Source organism: Balaenoptera borealis (assembly GCF_965194805.1).
Source record: "Balaenoptera borealis genome assembly, chromosome: 10".
In the NCBI taxonomy this organism is placed as follows: Eukaryota; Metazoa; Chordata; class Mammalia; order Artiodactyla; family Balaenopteridae; genus Balaenoptera; species Balaenoptera borealis.
In genome coordinates, this window is record NC_138874.1 from 109974219 (window position 1) to 109997117 (window position 22899).

Sequence of the window (22899 nt, forward strand, 5' to 3'; positions counted from 1 at the left end):
GCGTCAGCTGCCCGAGTGGGAACTGAACCCACGCCACCCTCTGGCTCCAAAGGCCACTCCTTCTACCCGACACCCCCAGCCAGATTCTGTGTTGATCCTTTGTGTGTATCCTCCCTGCCAAACTATAAGTTCCAGCGGGACAGCCTGGACTCCCACCTACTGCCTCCGTGCACGCTGCCGGATAAGATGGCCTAGATAACGAGGGGGTGAGCCCTCTTGACTTTGAACCCCACCGCACCTGGGGGGTCCCAAGCCTCCACCTCAAGCAGATCTCACCACATGGCACGCTCAGCAGAGCAAGGCTGTGAACCACCCTCCGGGGCAGGTGACACATTAGCTTCGCTGAAGAAGGCTTACCCACTGCGGCAAACCTGCTGAAAAGGCACTTAGGACAACCCCGGGTGCTGTGCAGCGGAAAAACCATCCCTTAGCGAAACGGTGCTGAATTCACCATTAACAGCTGCTTTTGCATTAAAAAAAAAAAAAAAAAAAAAAAAAAAAAACGGGCAAGAAACGTACAGCTATATTCCTGAAGGCGAACAAGAACAAAGAAAAAAGGGATCAATGGAAAATATGTTTCCATTAAGACCTTGTCGGAGAAGCACTGAAAGTCACTGGTGGGTAATTTTTTAAACCAACAAAACAATCCAGCATCGGAGAGAACGCTCTTAAGACAATCAGAGAGTTGGTCTGCCAATCCTAATTGCAGGGTGTGCTTTCGGAGCCTCACTAAATAGTAATCTTCCTAAATGCGCCCTCATTCTTTCGCAGAGGGAGGAGAGAGCATTGAAACTGGGAGATCGGCGCGGGAGAAAGCAGGGAGCCAGCTGAAAGGGTCCATCAGCTTTTACAGTTTTTACATCCATGAATATTTGTTTTGCATTAGCCACCGCTCAAAGGCACGGGGAGAGGCATTTGCACATTAAAATGCTTCTCTGTTTATATGCTAAAATCCCGATGCACAATGCCCTCGCATAATAACCGCCAAGCAGCCCCTCCGCGTACGCACAGGCATGGCGTTGTTAAGAGTGTTGTTGTAGACACAGGCGCGCAGTGAATAACCCAGCACGCAAGTTTCAAACAGCTGCAGCGCTTCTGTCACTTTTTCATGGAAGTCATCTGCAGATTTATTCGAACTTGCAAAGTAGAGATAGTCTGAGTACAACCTGTGAATAAAACAAATGGGTATCTTTTACCATCAGGAATGTGAAATCTCGCCATTTGAGTGATAATGGAAATCTACAAGCGATTATATGACCTCATTTGGTTCATTAAAACACAACCATTCCTCTCACCGCCCCCCCTCCCCCGCCCCGGCAGAGAGCCACTTCCTACCACCCTGGACACCCTTACTCTTCCCAGAGCCACCCGCTCTCCTGGCCCCAGACAAGGCTACACTGGCCCCAGACAAGCCATCCGTAGTTTCTGTGGTTTCTTTTTTTGGTTCTTTCTAGGCGCCTCAGGCCATGGCTGTTTTCACAGTAACAATGAACTTCGAAACACCAGATTACAAAGATCGTACAACAGCAGAGAGAGGCCGTGAAAATTTTACGTCCCCTCCGGTTCCTCTCTCCTCTGCCGGCGGCAGTAATAACGGCACAGCTGTCACTCTCCCCGTATCATAATTCCGCGTGAAATTCCCAGCCCTTACCACAGACTCTGAACGTTAAAACAAAAATTACGAAACGTATCTTTCTAGGTTGATAGGGACCTATTTTTTAACACAGTGTAAAAATACCCCCATGTACGCAGGCAGAGGCCTGTAGGCCTACACGTGTGTCCACACACACGGATCTGTTCACACAAACCCCGCCGCACGTATGTAACAGTGTTTTCACGCAGGAGCAGACAGTGTCTCTCTTCGACCAAACTGTTCTCAGGTTCCTCTGAACCTTCTTCCCAACTTGGCCTTGAGTTTTAGACTTCCTTGTGGGTCTCTGTATCGCCCAATTTCAACAAGAATACTGCTAGGTCGGTTTAGCCAAAACCCCCCCTTACCCCTGCTGTTTCTTCATAGTAACTTCCCATCCACTGACCCACATCCTCCTTGGCTATAAATTCCCACTCTTCCCATCCTCCTTGGCTATAAATTCCCACTCTTCCTTGTATTTGGAGTTGACCACAATCTCGTTCCCCTACTGCAAGACCCGACCACAGTGGTCCCTACACCTATTGCTACAGCCCTGAATAAAGTCTGCCTTACCATTCTTTAACACGAGTCAAAGTAATTTTCTTTCTTTCTTTCTTTTCCACAAATCTTCTGAAAATATATTTTACTGGACTTTCAACATTACAGATAGATACTTTCTTTCACCATGGGATAATTCTTTTCTTATATCAAATAAACAAAAAGTAAAACAAAACAAGTTACAACACTGTAATGAGCACAGCTTTGTTTTAAAGTTTTTGGCCCCAATTTCCCCTGTGGTCTCAACTTTTGATCCCCAGGCCCGCTCTCTCTCCCGTACTCTAAGTCATAGGGGGGAGGTGGTGTCTAGCACTAAATTCGTCTGTAAAACAGGAATACTAATTGTACTTTCCTCGTGACGTATAAACAAGATAATCCATATAAATCCCAGGGGTGACCCTCGTTATCAGTTTCTTATATATATCCTTCCAGAAATTTTCAGTGCACACTCAAATATATATCTGCATATTTTGTATTTTTTAAAAACATAGATGTATCAGGTCATATTGGATGGGATCAGTTAATATATCTATTATTACGGCACTCCCCTAATTATTTAATTTGCGGGAATTTTGAACATCCGTAAAAGTAGATAAGACAGTACATACACAGCAGCCCAATATAAACCTTCTTCCATTGTCACCCAGTAATTTTTTCTCTTTTTTTTTGGGGGGGGGGCCACGCCACATGACCTGCCGGATGTCAGTTCCCTGACCAGGGATTGACCCTGGGCCACGGCTGTGAAAGCACCGAATCCTAACCACTAGACCACCGGGGAACTCCCCAGTCATTTTTTACATTAACAGAACTTCTGAGTTCTGTTGTGAGTTTTCTATGCCTTTTTTTTTTTTAACATCTTTATTGGAGTATAATTGCTTTACAATGGTGTGTTAGTTTCTGCTTTATAACAAAGTGAATCAGTTATACATATACATATGTTCCCATATCTCTTCCCTCTTGCATCTCCCTCCCTCCCACCCTCCCTATCCCACCCCTCTAGGTGGTCACAAACCACCGAGCTGATCTCCCTGTGCTATGTGGCTGCTTCCCACTAGCTATCTATTTTACGTTTGGTAGTGTATATATGTCCATGCCACTCTCCTCTGTTTCTGCAGGCAGAGAGGGTAAGTCTTTATCTTTTTTTGCTTTTCAAAAATCACCCCTTTGTTTCTGTCTTATGCCTTTTTCAATGTATACCCCCTAGGGCCCCCCACTGCTCGGCCTGACACCCTATACTCACACTCAACCCCCAGCTGCCCAGAAACCAGGCTGATTCAGACTGGCTCCCTGCTCTGTGGTGTCACGTTTCTCTCTTTCTCAGCTCCGTACTTTCTATTCCCCCAACTTCTCCAACCCAGCTTCCCTCTTTCCAGTGAAGGAAATTCAGCAAATCGTATTAGGTACCCACAGGTCTGGGGATTGTAGATGTGCACCGCTGATTGCACCCAGGGCTTCCGTCCGTGGCACTCAGCCAACCTCACCCCTGCAGAGACGGCAGCGCCTTTGGAGCACAGGTTAGCCGCAAACACTCCTTCTCCAGCACCCCTCACCTCTCGCTACAGCTGTAGGCGTTTCCAAAGATTTCCTAACAAGAGCAGCGCTTCTCAGGGACCAGATTGTCTTCCCCTCTGGCGTTTGGCACAGTGCCTTCTACACGGCCCTTTAGAAATCATACACTGCCAGTGTCCACAGAAGACACCTCTGAGAGGTCTTGAGATGTTTGGGATCTGCCCACAGATGCCTAGAATCCGAACACACACTGGAAAGTGTTCGTACATCTCAGCCTGGTCAGCCAAACCTCCAAAAGGACTTGCTTCAAGACTAGTCATTAGAGATGCTCAGGTGAGTAGATCCTCCCCCAGATCCATGTTCACCCAAATACAGGACCCAGATGACACTACATTTGTCCCCCCATTACAAGTGTCTCCCCACATTGGCTGTGCTGTTTTCCCCCTTCAAAAACAGGACCTCCATCAAGACTGAAACACGGCACCTGTCACTGCAGGGTCGGTCACAGTATAATCTAAAAGCTGATGGATAAACGTCAAAACCAGATTTGCATGGACCTCAAAGTGCAGTTGAGCTGTATGCAACTGGGCACCTTGTGGCAATGGGTCTGATGGAGGTTTCTTCTGGCTCACACATTTCCTATGAGTGCTGTCGATATTACGACTTTGCCCAAGAAAGACGCCTCTCAAACTGTCATCAAAATCTGTACCTAATAGGAAGTCCAAGTCCAGAGTTCTTACCAAGGACTCCCACACAGCTATCCAAACTCGTTGGTAGAATTGTAATTCTATCACGTAAACTGCCACTTAAAAACCCAACCCTCGGCTCAAGCTTTCCATGCTGAGTTTATTTTGTGGTAATAACATTTCTTGTAGGCGTGTGGCTCATAAATAAAACAAGAGCCTCTAAACCTGGCTGAATTTTAAACACATAGTAACTTCATGAAGAATAGTAACTTCATGAAGAATCTTTCCATACAATTCTTTAGAGATCAAGAAGTAATTCCAGGGGACAAACTGGGACGTGTTCAATGGTCCAACCAGGCCAGCACAGGCCCACCGGGGTGAAAATACTGATTGTCATCTGTCTGGGATACAGTGAAATGAACTTAGGACCCCACCTTTTGTGAATCAGGTTCATGGCCAGGCCTACCTCCTCGGGAGGGTGAGGGGAGATATCCCCTGCCCCTCAGTCCCCCAGGGACCCTGGATCTGCCCAAAGGGTGGGTGGTGGGCTTCCTAGAGCCCACACACATGCTGAGATGCATGTCTGTAACAAGTACTTCATGCCCTATTTGAGCAGGGACCTCTCCCCTCCCCCTCTCCCATTTGGATTCTATAGATTTCCCAAAAGATATGCCCAAGTCCTAACCTCCAGTACCAGCAAATGGGATCTTACTTGGAAATAGGGTCTTTGCAGACCTAATTATGTTGAAGACCTCCAGATGAGATCATCCTGGATTTACGGTGGGCCCTAAATCCAAGCACTGGTGTCCCTATAAGAAGAGGCTTAGATAGGGACACATGGGGCGAAGGCATGTGAAGACAGAGGCAGAGACTGAAGTGTTACCTACAAGCCAAGGGATGCCAGGATTGCGGAAGCCACAGGAAGCTGGGGACCCATGGAATAGATTCTCCCTCAGAGCTTCCAGGAGGGACTAACCTTGCCAGTACCTTGATTTTGACCTCTGCCCTCCAGAACCGTGAGAGAATAAGTTCCTTTTGTTTTAAGGCACTAAATTTGTGATAATTTGTTACAAGATCTCCTAGGAAACTAGTCCAGATTCTAAACCCAGATTCCTGAGGAGTCATTTTTGCCAGCCCTCTCTCCCACCCTGAGACCCTAGAAGAGTGACCTGTGTGTACAGGAGGACGATGGCTATGTGGCCAGCTCTTCCACAGAGAAATATGAAGGAGGAAAAGCAGAACAGGACCCTTACTTTCCCGGAGGGCACTATTGGGTCCTCCTGAAGAATCAGGCTGGTGCTTCGTAAGAATGTCTTCAATAAACAATACTATGATTTCCCCACAACTAGAGAAAAAGAGTCAGATAATGACCTTGGATTAGTGCAAGCCACTTGGATGGGTTAAAACCATTCAGAAAACGTTGAGAAGGACAGCAAATATATCATGAATAAGTATCCAAACGGACCTCGAAACGCTAGAGTAGGCGTGAAACGGAGGGGCACCCTAAGGTCCTTGCCCCCCGTGCCCTCCGCCTGCCTTTGGTCTGCGGAAAAACTGTAGCCAAAGAATAAGTTTAATCAGAGAAGTGAGAAGATGCAGAAACAAAGGAAAACAGTCCAACAGACTAAATAATACCAGTTTAGTCATAAAGCAAAGTCAAGGACCTTTAGTTCCTCCTCGAGGGCTATAGATCATATTCTGAGCCGTATCCTGCGAGCTGTCTTATAGATACTGAAACCCTCACCAGGTGGAGGAAGTGAACTACATGATGACAAGACTGTAGCCACGACAGAAGCTGCCACAATTCTGAGAACTGGCCTCGGGAAAATGGGAACAAACCGACCCTGGAACTGAAGATTAACTGTACTTAAAACAATCAAGATGACGCTGGTCAGACCACCGATGACCAATTTCAAGATGACAGTCAGAGCTGGCTGTGCTGTTTCTGCATGCAGCCCCCTCCCTCTGTCTATACAAGCTCTTGCCCCCTGATTGTCGGGGGAGAGGGAGTCGGCCTTTGGACAGGCGTCCGCCCTCCCCCACCCCGCTGGTTGCCGGCATCCAAAATAAAGCAAACTTTCCCTTCCACCAACCTGGCCTCTTTATTGGCCTTTGAGCGGCGAGCAGCCGGACCCCCACTTTCGGTTACAGGCACACTCATGTGACAAGTGGAAATGTAAAGAAATAAGCCTAAATGTCCACATTTGAGTCTTTAAAACCAACTGTACAACGATGAAGTAGGGGAAAGAGGACAACCTGGAAAATACACAAGGGGTTTGGTTGACATAAGTATATAATGAATCCTCACAAAACTGCAGGGGCACTGATGCAACTTCGGGATACGTTAATAAAGGTACGGCATTGAGAATGTGCGGGGGTGTTGCTCTCCTCCACCCTGGCAGGTCCCAGCCCCAAAGGATACTTGCCTTCAGCGCTGGCTGACAAACAGTAAGGGGCAAGGGGCCGTTCCATCTGGAGAAGCAGGACTCCGCAAGAAGGGTGCCAGCTTCAACAGCTAAAAGCGTATTCAGAGCTGGGAGAAGACATGTCCCAGACTCCTGAAGGACTGACCCTAGGTAGAAGAGTCAGAAAGAAAGGCTGGTTTGATCCCATCCAGCATGACGGGAGCGGCCCCGGCGGCAAAAGTCAAGGCTGGAGGGGGTGAGAGCTCCCTGGCTGGGTGAGGGCCAGCTGACCCTGATCCCCGCCCCCAGCCCTGAGTTTTGGTGCTGCCAACCCCCGTCCTGCGGAACCACCTCATTTTCTGACTCTCAAACCCTCCCAAACAGATGGGTGTGATATGTGGCCAGAACTGTTTCCAACAGCAATTCCAAATATAAGTCCAAAGACATTCCAGGCTCTGTGCTGCGGTTATTCTGAAGGCTGCCGGGGTGGCCCTGGGACGGTAGGCCTGCTCGCGGGGCTGAGGCGCCTTTTCTGTGCAGGGCAGAGGTCCCGGGACCCCAGCACTGCTGGGAAGGGGAGTGGGTGTGGCAGGGCCTCCCTCCACCTGCTGCCTCTGGAAGGAATCGCGTCTCATCCCAAGGGAACAGAGGAGTGGCCATCAGTGAGCTCGCAGGTCTCAACATGTAAAATCTTGGTGGTTACCCCAAGGTCAAAGCTGAATTCACCCAACAGCGACAGGGCACTGCTCTGAGCCCAGGTGAGCAGAGACCGGTGTACGGCTCATCCGGAAAACAGGGGCAACCGCTGCTCCGTGGGCCCCTCCTCCAGCCAGGCTCACTCGAGTGCTGTACAGGTTCAGCTCCCAGAATCCTCTTGGTGTCCACCCGCTGCGTGCCTGCTCATGGCTACCGAGGGCTGCCCTCCTCCGGCCCTGTGCTCGGCACTGCATGTGTATTCTCCTTCCCTGTTCATAACCAGTCTTTGAGATGTGCACTGTCGTTACCAGTCTTACAGAGCTTCCTAAGGTCATGCGGCCCAGGAAGCCTCAGGGCTGGCCCCAAACCAACCCAGGCCTGCCTGACCCCAAAGCCCACTGACCCAACAGGACCTGGCCCAGCCTCATAGTTTAGGGATGTAGCCAAATCAGCAGCTGACTTGAGTGGGGCACTAGCCAGCTGATGCTCTGGGGGTTTTGTTTGTTTTTAAGATTTTATTGTTTTAGGTGCAGAGTGATTTGGAAGCAAGAGTCAGTTCTGTTACGGAACTACTCAATAAGTTACAGGAGACTGAAAAGCAGTTACACGTGTAATGGAGCAGCAAACGTTCAGGATGAACAGGAGAAGCTGCACTTGCGCGACCGGGAAAAGCAAATGCGTTCACGGAGCACCGCACTGGGCATCTAGAAATCACAGCAACAACGAACAGAGGTTCAGGTACCTGTCACAATTTCCGTCCTCATTTCCTGATCTTTCATCACTTGGCTAAGCTACTATTCATTGGTCACTGCAAATAGCTCATTCGATTTTACCCGTTTGGCTCTGAGAGGACAAGGTACATGTTGATCGGCCTTCCCTCAAGGTGGGGCCCCTGCAGGTTCCAGCTCGTGCGTTACTTGTTCAGTGAGACCACCCCTGCGGCGGGTTTCTCCTGCTTTTGTGATATTTTTGTTCATACCACGTTTAAATTGAGAGATAATCCACACACTTTAAAATTCACCCTTTTAAAGTGAACGATGTAGTAGTTTTTAGTAAATGCACAAACTTGTGCAAACACCAGCATCACCTAATTCCAGAACATTTTCATCACCCCAAAGGGACTGATGACTTTCACCTGTCAGTCCCCAGAGGGCCTGGGTCAAAAGTCGCTCGGATCCCCCAGCCCATGAGGCCCACAGAAGCTCGAGCCTCAGGGTCAGGTCCGCCCAGCCAAGTGCGGGCCATCGGAGGCCTGGAGCTTTGCCATCTCTCTTGGCTTCCGCTCACCCCTCGGCCGACTCAGGGAGCTGTGCTTGGAGGAAAGACCCAGGGCAGATGCTGAAGCTGTGGACGGCTGGGGGCGGCCACGGCTGCTGGATGGGCTCACCCCAGGCCACGATCGCCCCGGCCTCCCCGTGCTCCCGGAGCACCTGCCAGCCAGCCACATACATGTGAAAGGTCACATTTCATCACCAGCAGCCCCGCAGCGTGGGCTCACTCACATCTTCTAATCCACCGCCCCGTGAGAGCACAGGATTCCGCGGCTGTGGAGGGTCACATACACGTGGTTACCAAAGTGACAGCCGGAGCAGCCCGACATTACTCTCCATTTGCTGGCGTCCATATCCAAATCACTGATTGATCACTTCCCGACCTCCGATACGGTGTCATCAATAATGATTACATTTATTTATCCTACAGGAAAAAGTACCCTTTAATGTAGCTGGGAAGGAGGCCCTTTCGTCCACTGAATCACACACCGTGAACATATCTCATCACGAGGAACAGTGAAGCAGGACTGGCCAGAGCAGCTTATTTGGAGGAAATGTCTAGAGTCACCCAGGCTGTGCCTGGGGATGACACTGATGAAGCTCATTTTCTGCCAGAGAAGAACATACAGGTTTGGGCCTAAAAAGGTCCAAAGGGATGCAAAGCTTCCGGTTCATGGGGGCTGCCTGGGCCAGGTCTTCTGCTCCCCTTGAGCGCGAGAGGGGTTCTGGGTCCCCCCCCCCCATTTCTCCCTGAACATCCAGTCACGGGGCCTTGGTGAACATCCACAGATGGAGGCAATGCCAACATCCTCTCTACCTACGAGCCCGGTATGGCTCACAAAGCACTTTCACTTGATGCGCCCGTGATCCCGATACCAGGTGTCTCTACAGGTGAGGAAAGGCAGGCGCACAGAGGATGGGTGGGGTACCCCTGGGTAAGGCAGCAGCGAAGCCAGACCTAGATCCCCAGGTGGCGGACCTCATTGCAGAGCGATGGCCACCACTCCCCATGCTGGCCGGGCCGTGACATCGGCCGCCTTCACTCATCAGCCCCGCACTCTGGGTAGCAGAGGTCCCTGAACTCCACCTGGCGGCCCAGAGTCAGCGCTCCGTGCCCGCATCACCTTCCAATCTCTGCAGACTGAGGACAGCGGGCTCTTCCTCCCAGTGCTCCCCAGCACACAGAACCTCCCTCTGCAAACCATCCATGTGGGAATACTCAGGTCTGCCAATGACTTTGTAAACACTTCCCCAAAAAACAAACAGCATTCCACAAACAGGAGTTTTCAGCACGATGGTTTTTCTCCCACCAACAACAAGGTGTGGTCCCTCCCCAGGCGGTCACTCCTGAACGGCTTTCAGAGAACAGGGTGAGTGGCCCCGGCCCGGGCCCGGCCAGCTCCCCCTCCCTGCCCCGGGCGGCTCACAGCGCAGCTCTATCAAAGTGACCTCACACCACTTTTAGGGCCCATACGAAGGTGTGTCAGTGACACCCAGACAGGCAGCTTCTGAGAAGCAAAGTGCCTGAATTCACCAGGAAATTAACAAGCAGCTTAGGACGCTCCGCAACAGTCTTCCTCAAGACCGCTGCCTTAGGATCCCTAATCCTCCAAGGTCTTAAAGCGGGAAAAGGGAAGAGAGCAGGACCTGGGTGGGGTGGGGTGGGACCGGAAATTGATCTGTGGCTGTTGTCACGACCTTTATACTCCAACGCCCCTACACCCCGCAACTCCATCTCTCGCCCACAGGGGAGCTCTCCTAATCTCCCTTTGAGATAGTTTACATTAAAAATCAATCTGTCGGTGCTAAGGAAGAGTCTGCTTTTTAATCCTCGTGCAAATCTGTTATAGAGAAAACATCTCACGGCCTTGGAGTGCCAGAGCTCCTCTTCTGCCTGAGAACTTGTCTCTGGCACTAAATCGGTGCTTCCAGAGATCTGGAGAAGTCGGGCTGTTTGGAGAAGGTTTTCGGCACCTGCTGAGTCACAATAGAGATTCTCGTCCGGAGTCAGAGGTCCACAGCAATTCAGAAGCTTCAATCCGGCTCAGCTCCCGCCTACGAGACCTGGTTATTGCCCTGGGTCAGCATCCTGATGTCACTGATATGGAGATAAGTGAATGAGCGGAGTCCAGGCTTAGGTACCTACACAGCCTGGCATCCTTACTGCTCACAGAACTTTGCAAAAGTGGGGAGACATCCTGCTCATGGCTCGCAGTTCAGTCCCTTCACTGAAAAGCCCTGTCCCACCCGAGGTTAAACCTCCCCAGGTCAGACACAGCCAACGGCTGGTGGGTGGGAGATGCCTCACAGAAGGGCCATCTCAGCTGCACAGCTCCCCATGCGGTTGGCTGAGACCTCTGTTGTGACCCCTCCCTCTGCCAGTCCTGCCCTTTCGCCCCTCACAGGGGTCGTCCCGAAAGCACTCATAAACCTCCTGCACACAAAATGCTGTCTCAGAGTCTGCATCCCACTAACTGACCTACGATGGAGGTGGAAAGCTCGGATCCTCGGTTAGACTGACATGGGATTGAATCCCAGTCTGGCCACTTATTAACCAGGTGACGGTGGATAGGTGACTTAACCCCACTGAGCCCACACACCTCACCTGCGACGCATCATGACAGCCCTCTCACCTGCTTGCAAAGTTCAAAGGAGGCGATGCCCGAAAAGGGCTTAGCACAGAGCCAGGGTGGAGTAAGTGATCAATTAATGCTAGGTTCCCACCCCTCCACTGGATGAAGACTCCAGGAGGGCAGACAGGAAGGCCTTTGCTCTCCAATCTATGCAGTGCATCTAGCATACCAAGGGTGCTCAATAAATGTCTCATGAGTACATTAAGTGCTCAATTTGGTTATTGTTATTATTTGCCACTAATGTGGCCTAACAATAATAGCTAATAATTATATAATATTTACCATTTGCCCAGCACTGTTTAAACATGCTACACATATTAAGTCATTTAATTCTCACAACTCTAGAGGTAGGACTATTTTCCCCCATTTCACCGATGAGGAAATGAGGCACAGAGAGGTTGAGTAACTTGCCCAAGGTCACACAGCCAGTGAGTGGCAGAGCTGGGGTTCAAATACAGACCATCTGGTCCCTGAGGCTGTCTCTCTACCACAATGATCCTGAGTCCTTGTTCACCACCCACACATCCCACCAGCCACTCTGGAGATGGAGTGAAATTCATGAAAGGTTCAAGGTTCTAGTCCAAAGGTTCATCCCCACTCATTAGTCTCTGTTTGAATGACCAACGGTACATAAATGGATGCATTTCATTTAGAGCCTCATTCCTTCCATTCCTAGTTTATCACCATAAGTAGAATAATTCTTTAACCAGCCCAGTGAGTTGTTAGAAGAAATCAGTTTATAAAAGCAGAGGAAGAAAAAAACTCCTTAGGTTCCAAGGCTCAAAACATTTGGGTCAAAATCAAGTTCTACTCTTAATGGACCTGAGTTCTCCTCCCTTCTGACTTACCTTCATTAACCGTGAAAACCAAAGGCTCCTGAGGTGGTCATTTCCGTGCGTTGTGGTAAGACTACACCCAGAATTAAGACCAAGATACAGAGACAGTGAAGTCCATGACCGATGGCGCAGGACCACTCGCCAAACGCCTTTTGAATGAACTACATTGGAGATAACCACCTCTGCATTAAAAGTCAACCTCTATCAACCCTCTCACAAATGAAGAGACAGGAGGCCAGTGTGAGCACTGTTGAAAAGAAGTCTTTTCCACTTAAGCACTGAACTAAATGAAGGAAAATCCTGCTTGTAATTGGTGGCTTCTTTTTAATTAACTGGGCCAATTTAGCCTAGTTAATTAAAATTAATTAACTTGAATTTTAAAGTGTCGTTATCTCTAACATAGAGAAACTTGCAACAGGAATTCTTGGCTGGCCCTTTTGGCCCTAAGAACCATCCCATCCGCTTTCCACTATTCTCCCTTCCCCTCCAGAAAAATAAATGGACTTGCTGTTTACAACCTCCTCTGGAAACTTTAAAGTGATTGATTTGATTTTGCTTACAATTCCAACATTTTCAAACCCTCTGCCTTTGATCAATTATAGAAATAAAGGCTAAATGTCAATCTAAAACTAGAAATAAAGGTTTCTCCACACTCCTCTCCGAGCCTGTCTGTAGAAGGAAAGAACAATTTGGTCCAATCCCACTGGCAGCAAGCAACTCAGGGAATCTCCCACTGCAGAAGTGCAAGGTCACGGAATGACTGAAGTGGCTAACGGCACAGGACCCAGTTAGACTAATAGGAACTTGGGTCCCAAGTATTTGTTTCTTTAAGAGTGACCTAACCACCCAGAATTTATCATCCTTTCTGGTTGGGATGGGAAATAAGCCAGTCACTTCAGACAGGCCATGAGTCACGGGGTTCAAAAAAGAAGAAATTCCTATTGTTACATACTTTTATAAATGTTTAAAAAGCAATAGAACAGCTGCTACTGTCGGTAACCCACACAGAAAATACACACATGCACACAAACTCCCCTATGTGGGTGCGGGCCCTGCCACTACACATGGTGCTACACTGGCACTTGCTCTTCTTCCGGCTGTAAGGTTGTGCTTTCCTGGAGGAACAGAGAGCAGCATGGGCAAAGGAGGTGTGCGAGGTAACTTCCTTTTTAAAAAAAAAATTTTTATTTATTTATTTATTTATTTGGCTGCGCCAGGTCTCAGTTGCGGCATGTGGGATCTTAATAGTTGCGGCACGTGGGATCTAATTCCCTGACCAGGGATCGAACCCGGGCCCCCTGCATTGGGATCGTGGAGTCTTAGCCACTGGACCACCAGGGAAGTCCCGGGAGGTAACTTCTAAGATGGTCCCCAAGAGCCTCACTTCTTGGTATTCCCTCCCTGTAATCTCCTCCCCTTGACTATGGCCTGGACTTCGTGACTTGCTTCTCATCAAGAAAACGTGGCAAAGGTGATGGGCTGTCACTCTCGTGCTCAGATTACCAAAGATGAAGGCTTCCAACTTGGTAGCAGCTCTCTCCTTTGCTGGATCTGATGGAGCAAGCAACCTCTGATGTTGGTGAGGCCCAGTGGCAAGGTACTGAGGGCAGCCTCTAGTCGACAGCCAGTAAAGAACGGTGGCCCTCCTTCCAACAGCTCTTGAGGAACTGAATTCTGCTAACAACCACACGAGCTTGAAAGCAGATCCTTACCCAGTCAAGCCTTTGGATGAGGTCCTGCCCTGGTGACACATTGACTGCAACCTTGGGAGAGACCCTGAAGTAGAGGATCCAGGAAAGCTGTGCCAGGTTCTGACCCACAGAAGATAGTGTGAGACAGTAAGCGTGTTGTTTTAAGCAGCCAAGTTTCTGGGTGCTGCAAGTTTCTGCAGCAATAGATGACAAATACAGTAGGCAACCCCACGACTGGGTCAGCTTCCTGATGAGGCTGTCACCATGGCAACCTGCCCTTCTCCTTGGTACCATCACATGCATCATGAGAGTCAATGTCTCGCTTTCCTGACAAAGTGCAGCTCCTGGAGGACAGGCACCTACCCATGTCTGCTCAGCACCAAGCACGGTGCCCAGCATGTGACTGGGAATCGATGAACATTTTAACTGATGAACTCTTTCTGTTAAGTGAGCACCAGGAAGGTAAGAACCTTCAGTTCCTGGTATAAATAGAGTATTTGTTCCTTAAAAAAAAAAAAAAGGAAACAAGAGGATGCGATCTTGGGCCCGAGAGCCTTCTAAAAGGGGGACTTCGGGCTGGGGTCTGAGAGGAGAGTCAGGCAGGTCCAGCCCCCCACTCAGTGTCTGAACCCAGGCAGCATGACGACCCTACCTATTAAAAGCTCGCCTTTATGGTGCGTGTGTCCTCAGAGGTGGAATCAGGACTGCGGGGAGAAAGGGACACACTCAGGGAAGCTGGCCCCGCTCTCCAAGAGAACACGCGGTCCTTCCCTTTGTGCTCTCCGTTCTACCTACTCAGAACACTCCTTCCCCTTGACCACCTTGCTACTCTGTTCACTTGGCAAACTCTTACTCAGCCCTCAAAACCCCGCCTGGCCTCAGCTCCTCCAGAACGGCCTTTCTGGACCCCCGACTAGGAGCTCCTTCCCTCTTTGGTGCCACACTTCGCCCTCCCTCCCCACCCAGGCTGAACCGCAGACAGTAACGACCACGGCCACACCTGTGAGCGCCCCATCCCCAAGGCTCCCACCTCTGTGCCCAGGGAGTGACAGAGGCTGAAGTTTCACCCTCTTGGCCCTCTGGAGTCAAGGCAGTGTGACCTCCCACAGAAGGAGGAACCGGGAGATGTGACAGGAAGACACTGGGCGAGCAGCGAGCACCCCCGAGAGAGAATGTTCTGGCCTTGTGAACTGCAGCAGGGGCGGCCCGGGGGCGGGGGGGGGGGCATGGCAGAGCAGCTGTGAAAACACCTCAGTGGGCAGCGTGGGGTCACTTAGTCACCAGGCCTTTCAAGGCTGACGGTTATGTAATCGTGTCCACACAAGAGCATGGCTGGTTTGTGTCAAGTGTTCTCAAGCCGAGGGGGACCAGCCCACGCCCTGAGCAGAAGGGCCAAATTCCTGCCTCCCGAGGTATGGGAACTAGCAGGTAGGACGTGGCGAGCTGCTCCGAGGTCAGGGCTGCCTCATCAGCAGAGCGGATGGATTCCCCGAGGCTGGAGGAGATGCAGAGGGCAGAGAGGAACCACGTGCAGCATCGAGACAGGCCCCACGGTGCGACACGGGAGGGCTGCAGGGGTGGAGACGGAGCAAGGGCCATCCAGCTCTCTGGCCAGATGACTGTGGTGCCCGGGGGCCATTCGGAGACGCCACGAGGGGGACAAGGAGGTAAATCGACAATTCGAAATGAAAGAAGCAAGATGTAAGACTGCATATTCACACAGCTGCACACCACACACGCGCGCACGCATACACACACACACACTACACTTATCTACAAAGATAAGTACTTTGGAAGAAACTAAGCAAAATAAAAATAATGACTATCTGGGTGGGAGATTACAGGTGTTTTTAAAATTGTCATCATCAGCAAGGCTACAAGGCCAGGAATGTATGCCATCCAAGGAAGGAACTGAGGGGTATTAGTGTCCTAGGGCTGCTGTAACACTACCACAAACTTGTGGCTTATTACAGCAGGAATTTATTCTCTCACAGTTCTGAAAGCCAGAAGTCTGAAATCCAGGTGTCAGCAGGGCCGGTTCGCTCTGGGGCTTCTGAGGAGAACCTGTTCTGGGCCTGTGTCCCACTGCTGGGGCTGTCGGCCTCCCCGCGCAGCCTCGGCTTCTGGCAGAATCACTCCAACCTCTGCCTGCGTCCTCACACGTGTCCCCCCTGTGTCTGCAGGTCTCGGTGTCCAAATGTTCTCTTCTCATAAGGACACCAGCTCTTGAATTAGGGCCCACCCTCATCCAGTGTGACCTCATCTTAACCTGAGTCCGTCAGCAAAGACCCTATTTCCAAACAAGGTCACGTTCACATACGTCTTTGTGGGCGAGGGTGTAATTAATTAATTAAACACGTAACAAGAGGCATTTAGCTCAAAGGAAAATAAGACACAGGGCCGTGGCCACCGTCTTCAATATCTGGCAGGCTCTCCCATTTAGAAGGATTAGACATGGTCTGCGTAGGGAAGAAATGGGTCTGAAGTGTCGATGCTCCCAAAAGACAGACTTGGGCTCAAAACAGGAAGGATGCTCTCTCAGAGCTGTCTGAGCGGGACTGGCCATCCTGGGTGGGGAACTCCTGGACCACACTGGAGCCTCTTATCTCTGGTGTAGGGGTACTGGTTGGGGCAGGGGCGGGGGCGGGGAGGAGGGGCAGACTAAATGATTTTAAAGTCCTGGCAGCCCTAAGACTCTGCCATCCACACAGGCATCGTCAGTGACCTCAGCATCACCCAGTGCCGGCCTGGCCACCCTCAGACAGCCCTCAGTTCAATACCGTGCTGGCCTGGCCTCATTCACACCGGGCAGCCCCTGTTCTCTACAACAAAGCAGCTCTGTCTGTCGTTTTCTGCCTTTTGGTGTCTCAAGGAAAGGTGGAGCTTGCACATTCAGAGCCAACAGGATAAAGGCATCAATCAGGTCGGGAGACAAGGAATTCTAGGAGTTAAACCCTGTGGAGAACCTCGATATCCCCGATTCTAAGGGCATTTTTCATGGCCGGACATCACCCAAGGGGTATGTCCCGAGGTCAGACCGGCCGAGGCTGAAGGCCCAGAGACCAGGGTCAAAATGGCTAAGAAAAAAATCCTCGGTTTGTTTAGATGCAGTGACGATTGCCCCAAGAATAATGTTTACATAAGAAATAGCAGTGACATTGCAAGTTAAGCTTGTTTATTTTTAAAAAAAAAAAAAAAAAGAAGAAGTAAGCTTGAGATTCTGGAGTGCACTTAAGATGGTGAGATGTACTCTTCTGGGTTTGCAACATTTTTATTCACTGAGGTTTTGCAGTTGAAAACTTGAGCAAAGTGAAAATGCAATGATTTCTAAAGGAATTTTGTGTTACTTCCTGCCTTATAAGCACATCTCTTTTTTTCTTTGTGATGAGTATTAGAAACAGCAAGAGTTTTTAGTTTTCATCGTCATTGTAACAAGGAGAACTTAATGACTTTTTGTGATCACTGTAAAATTACTGTAATGTTTGGTAGCAAACAATCCATGTAGGCTTGCTAAGGTTACAGTTAGTAATCCTCTGTATCTTTAGTTTGAATGTTTGTGTTTTTTAAGTGATAACCGTACTAGAGGGGAAACTATCAACCAAAATCAGTTTGGGAAATAAGCAAAACTGGGGATGGGGAGGCGCTTTATTACTAGATTATGGTCTGTGAAAATTCAGGGAAAGATCTGAATCCTTTGTGATAAAGTAATACCATTTTTTATCATGTTCCTCTTCCCATTGAATTTCACTTTGACAATTTTAAATCCCCAATACTTATGACACTTGGGATCTTTCTGGGTTCTCTTTTTAATGTTTAAAAATATGTTGACATGATAGTTCAGTTCTTAACCCGTGATTTGGGCATGATACAGTAACTGTCATTGGAATTAAAAAAAAAAAAAAAAAAAGCAGCAGCAGCAGCAAAATCTTGTTTGTGATGAGAAGGAAGACTGTTCTGCAGAACTGCCTTTTCTTTTCCCAAAACGAAAAATCTACACTGCTCACCTCTCCACGGGGTCCCTGAGCATGACGATCAGCTTTGCGTCTGGCTGAAAGGCGTGGATGAAGTCCTGGGTCAGAAAGGGGGGCTCACCATCCGTGCTGTTGTCGTAGAAGAACGTCCAGGCATTGTTATCCCACATGGTGGAGGCGCTGGCCTCCCCTGGAAACAGAAAACGAGTGAGCAGTGCTGAGTTACGGGCTCCCACAGAGCAGCCTGAATCAGGGGACAGACCTGGCTGTGATGCCTTCTTAAATAGGCGTGAGCGGGTGAGCTGATCTGCCACGCTGGCAGACGGGACTCCGGGAAAAGGAGGCTGATGGCCACCCCCTGCCGCCGTGTCACCCCCTCCCCTCCAGGACCTCCTTCTGGAGATCAAGGTGATCCACCCTCTTCCTCCCGGCTCCTCTCTCCACGATGTGCCAAGAAACCTCTACTACCATCTGGCCTCCCAATTTCACGATGTTTAACTTTGCTAACGGTGCGTAGCTCTGTGGCCTTCTAAGGGCCCGCTGAGATTGTCCTAGATGGTTCCCTTCAGAAAGTGTCAGGGATGAAGGAGAAGTTCGGGGGTCCGAACTTCTGGATTAATAATTTTGCTCCTTGAAATTGCTGTGGTGGCCTTTTTCGCTGATCATTTACCTTTCTCCCTCTCAATGACGGTTATTGCTTCCGGCATTGTTTTTATCCTCATTTCTCATCAGGAAACTGCATGCAATCTGCATCAATCTTCCCTTGAAATCACAAGGGTCAGTCCCAGTGCACACGCTAAGACCAAACGAGAGGAAGGCTTTGCGGGAAGGCTCATGGGACCTCGGTCCTGCGTGCCCACCCACCCCGTCACCCTGCACGCAGGGGGCATTCACTCAGTGCTGACTGCGTGAACAGGAAGCTGGTTCTAGCCCCTGTTGGATCACAGTCTGTGTGAATGAAGCATGATAACGTTAAACACACATTCTAGGATGGGGGGAGGCCAAGACACAGACATTTCAACATTTCTATCTCAGATAACTGATCCAATTCCCTGACTTTTTTTTTTCAGGACGGTCTTCAGAGATTTAGAAAGAAAAACAAATCAATCAATTAATTATACATTCGATTTCCCAACATGGTACATGGGACTATATGATACATCTCCAAGTCACTTATTCAGTGAAAATCGGAGCCAAAAGACTAAGTCTCTTTGATCAGTGGTGAGCACATCACAGTAATGCAGTGTTAGCAGGGCCCTATTTATTCTGTTGGATGTGCAATCGTGTCCAGGTGAGCATTACTATTCTGATCTTTCTTTCTATTTTTTTTAAGAGATAATACCATAGAATACAGAAAAAAACAAGTCAATCAGAAGTCCTTTGAAAATTCTACTCACAATGAATAAGGGAATATTAGGACAAGGGAAGTATCTAAAACTAAGTTGGCACAAATTTTGTCAGTCCCATAAATGAACTGGTTCTATGCTTGTCCATCCACCCGTCCATCTATCCATCCTTCCTTCATTCATCCTTCATCCATCCAGGCAGAAAGCTCTGATTTGGTGTCTAATATGTGCCCGGCACTATGCTTGGCATTGGGGATAGATGTCGGAAACAAGACAGACAATCCCCTTCCCTCTCAAACCTTACAATCTAGGGGAAGATCAATAATTCAATAAACAATCAGAGCCCCATGTGAGCACTCTGACAGGGCAGAGCCGGGTGGCCATGAGAGCAGAGACAGGGGCCTTTCTCTGCGCTGGGGAAAGGTTCTCTGGCCTTTCCCCAGCCCAGAGAACCCAGCCACTTGAGTCCTTCATGACTCCAGCAATTAGCCCAGACCATTAAGAAAAGGCCCTCTCTTGACCCATCGGCCAAGATGAAAAAAGACCAGTATGCTTCTACCAAGGATCTAACGAAAGAAGCTGAAGCAGAGTTAGATCACATTTCAGGGCTGGGAGGAGCCCAGAACTGATCTGGTCCAACAAGCCCATTTTACAGATGAGCAGACTGAGTTCACGAACACAAAGACCAACTTGTCACATGGCACAGAGCTGCCTGGTGGCACGATCAGAGCTGGATGCCAGCTTTCCATCTACCGTAAAACTCAATAAACTCTGCGTCAGGCAAACGTCAGAGCAGTAGATATATTCCTTAGTTTTCATTTCTAAATCCAGAAGTAAATAAAATTAGGAAACCAAACTAAAGCCTTCCTTTTTCATTCATTATCCTAGGCTCTATTTCCTGACCCTAGGATGCATATTTTTAGCTCTTTCCTAAGAACATGAGATTTTCCCAGAGGCATATGGTATGGGAGTCACAGTCAAATATTAATTAAGATTTGTAATTTGGGGTGTTAGAATTCAAGGCTGCAAGAAAATAGCTAGTAGCCAGTTCACACTGGGTGAGAGAGTGTGATCTAATCCGGCTCCTAGGACTTGATTTCTTTGAGTTAAAAATAAATAAATAAATTGGGGCTTAGGCATGTAAGCCTGTCCCCCTGGATATGGGAGTTAAGTAAAGATCCATCTTTCAAATGGTTGATTACAATTCCTTTTAGTCATTAATATAGTCACCGAATTTGGAGAATCAAAATATAACAGATTTGGGAGAATAAAAAAATAGATCACTGTCTCAGGTAATCAATTTAAGCAAAATATGTGATTCGATTTCTCCCTTTCAGAGGTGTAAGTGGATAAATGTCTTCTCCTAAGCTGAATCCAATAGAGAGTGAATAGATATGTTTTCTATAAAACACTCTTGTAAATTTTTAAAAAATGACTATTAATCAAACCACCTCATTTTGAATGTCTAAAGGCATTAGCCTGACAAGGCCTAAGCTTTCTCAACAGCAATTAGTCACCCACGATGCAATAGGGTGGCATCTATTTCAGGAGAGGCCACCTCCGTCTTTGCAGGGTCCCAGCAGCCAGGGAGTACAAAAGCCACAAGAATTAAACTGATGACTCACTGGTTCATTTTACATTCATGATCCCCCAACCAAACTTACTCAGGTGGGTGTATCATGAAAAGAAATCAAGCATGCAAGCTTAATTCAAGTAAAAGCAAAGAAATGGCAACTTTTTCAAAAAGCCAGTTCAGGTATGCTTGAGTCTCCACAGAACCAGACAGTCTACTAAACATTCCTGCTTTATTGAAGTTGCACGAGCACTATGAACATCTTACACGGGGGTGAGAGCGATGGCTAGCGGGGAAGCGCACGCTCAGCAGCTGCCGGCAGGCATCACGCAAGTGCTCGCAGGTGCAGTGAAGCCCGGCCTGGCCCCGGGCAGAAGCAGGGGGGCCCTCGCGGGAGTTACACGGAAGCCATACCGATAATGATTCTATTCATCTTGCTCTGTTCCTTCGCAGAGCTGGCCTGCAGTCCTTGATGAATCTGGTGTGCAGCCAGGTCAAAGAGGTCCAGATAATCTTCCACGGGATAGCGGTCCCGCAGACCATCTCTCAGGCGGACGATTCCTACAAGAACCAGGAAGCAGGAGTCAGGACAAAGCTGCCACGGCTGGGCTGATGGCTGCCGGGGAGTGACCACGGGGGGGTGGAAAGGTCCAAGGGCCCAGCTGCAGCAGCCAAGGCTCAGCCCAAGGAGCTGCAAGAGAGGGAGGGGCGTCTGTGAATGGGCCGTGATCTTTTAACCCACGTGCACTTCGAGGGGTGGAATGCACCACCATTAAGCTGCAAGGTAGCCACTGAAAGGCTGGCATGCCTGTTCAAGAACTATAATCGAGTCTACTTGGAGGGACAGAGAGTTTGGGGCTGGTTAACATGTGCACCAGGTGAGGCCCCCCAGGGGCGGGGCAGCAATGGTGTCAGGATCCACACACTGGATCAAAAGAAAAGGCAGCCCATCGGAGGGCCAGCATCCTTGGAAGCTCAGATGAGTCTTCTTCACCAGGTCCGACCAGCACCTTCCAGAGGTTCTATTCCATCAAGCAGTCTGTCCATCTGTCCAAACAATAAGGGGAATCGATGGTCCCCGGACGGACACCTGGGTTATTCTGGCATCAGCCACATGCAGCCTAAATTTTGCCCTTGCCTCAGAAGTGGGTACATTTCACTTGAAAATGTACTGACAACACACTGCCCTAAACCACAGCCACCAACGTTAATGGAAAGTGGAGAGAGAGCATCTGGGGCAAAACAGCAAGAGGTTCAAGGTGACACTGGAGCTCAGAATCCAGAGGCCCACATGCCCCTGTGCCTCTCTCTCCTCTGCCAGTGGGAACCTGGTTTTCACGGGGGAAAATGGTGAGCTGTGTAGGGGAGGCCGCTCTTCAGACGAGTAGAGAAACCCTGGCTCCCACAGCTGCCCTTGCCAAGCACAAAAGACACATTTACGCTTCTGTTCACTCCAGGAGGAACATCAAAGGGATTAAGTCAAATGTTTGTCGGGAAACACGTTAAGACTTGGTCTCAACTTAGGCTGTACTAAGAAAAACTTTCAAAATTCCCTTCCAAGCAACCTAGGTCCTTTGCACAGAAACCACCCTCGAGGGCTTCCCGAACTTTGGCATTTGTCATCCCTTAGCTCCAGTGACCAAACGTCTCCTGGCAGAAGGGAAAAGGTTAAGGAGAGGAAACAGTGACCCAAGGGCAGACGGGTGGCTCCAGCAGAAAGCAGCCTGCATGCCAACCCCGTGGGAAAGGGGTGGGGTGCTGTGAGCAGGGTCTCCCAGAATTATCTCCCTGGGGCTTTCATTCTGACCCTGCGAAGCCGAAGGGTCAGGTCAGAGAAAAGAAGCCCGAAGCAGCTCAATGACAGGCTCAGGGCCCTGGGATGAACCAGCAGGAAGCGGAAACCCCGCTCATGCAGCCATCTTTCTTTCTCCTGCCACCTCCGGGGGTGGGCGTGTGGGTGCCAGGCTCTATCAGGAACAGCGCGGAACTGGGAGCTGGATGGACAGCCCCCGACAGACGTCCACCCGGCCAGCACTCACCACTCCCGGGTGCTGCGTGTGCCCTTCCGAACAAGAAGAGCTGCTGATACTGCCC

The 22899-nt window shown here is 49.4% G+C and overlaps 1 protein-coding gene across 7 annotated transcripts in view; it reads right to left on the reverse strand.

Annotated features, from left to right (window-relative positions):
- Positions 1–22899, reverse strand: part of CHST15 (carbohydrate sulfotransferase 15) — a 99340-nt gene that overhangs the window by 23769 nt on the left and 52672 nt on the right. For all 7 annotated transcript variants that reach the window (XR_014248886.1, XR_014248887.1, XM_082406961.1 and 4 more), the window contains exons 4-6: positions 21220–21366; positions 17920–18076; positions 1010–1166 (exon numbers count right to left, since the gene is read on the reverse strand). Coding sequence is in view for 5 of the 7 variants with exons in the window: in XM_082406961.1 (XP_082263087.1) it covers positions 1010–1166; positions 17920–18076; positions 21220–21366 (461 nt within the window). In the remaining 2 variants the exon portion in view is untranslated. The remainder of the gene's footprint in view (positions 1–1009; positions 1167–17919; positions 18077–21219; positions 21367–22899) is intronic.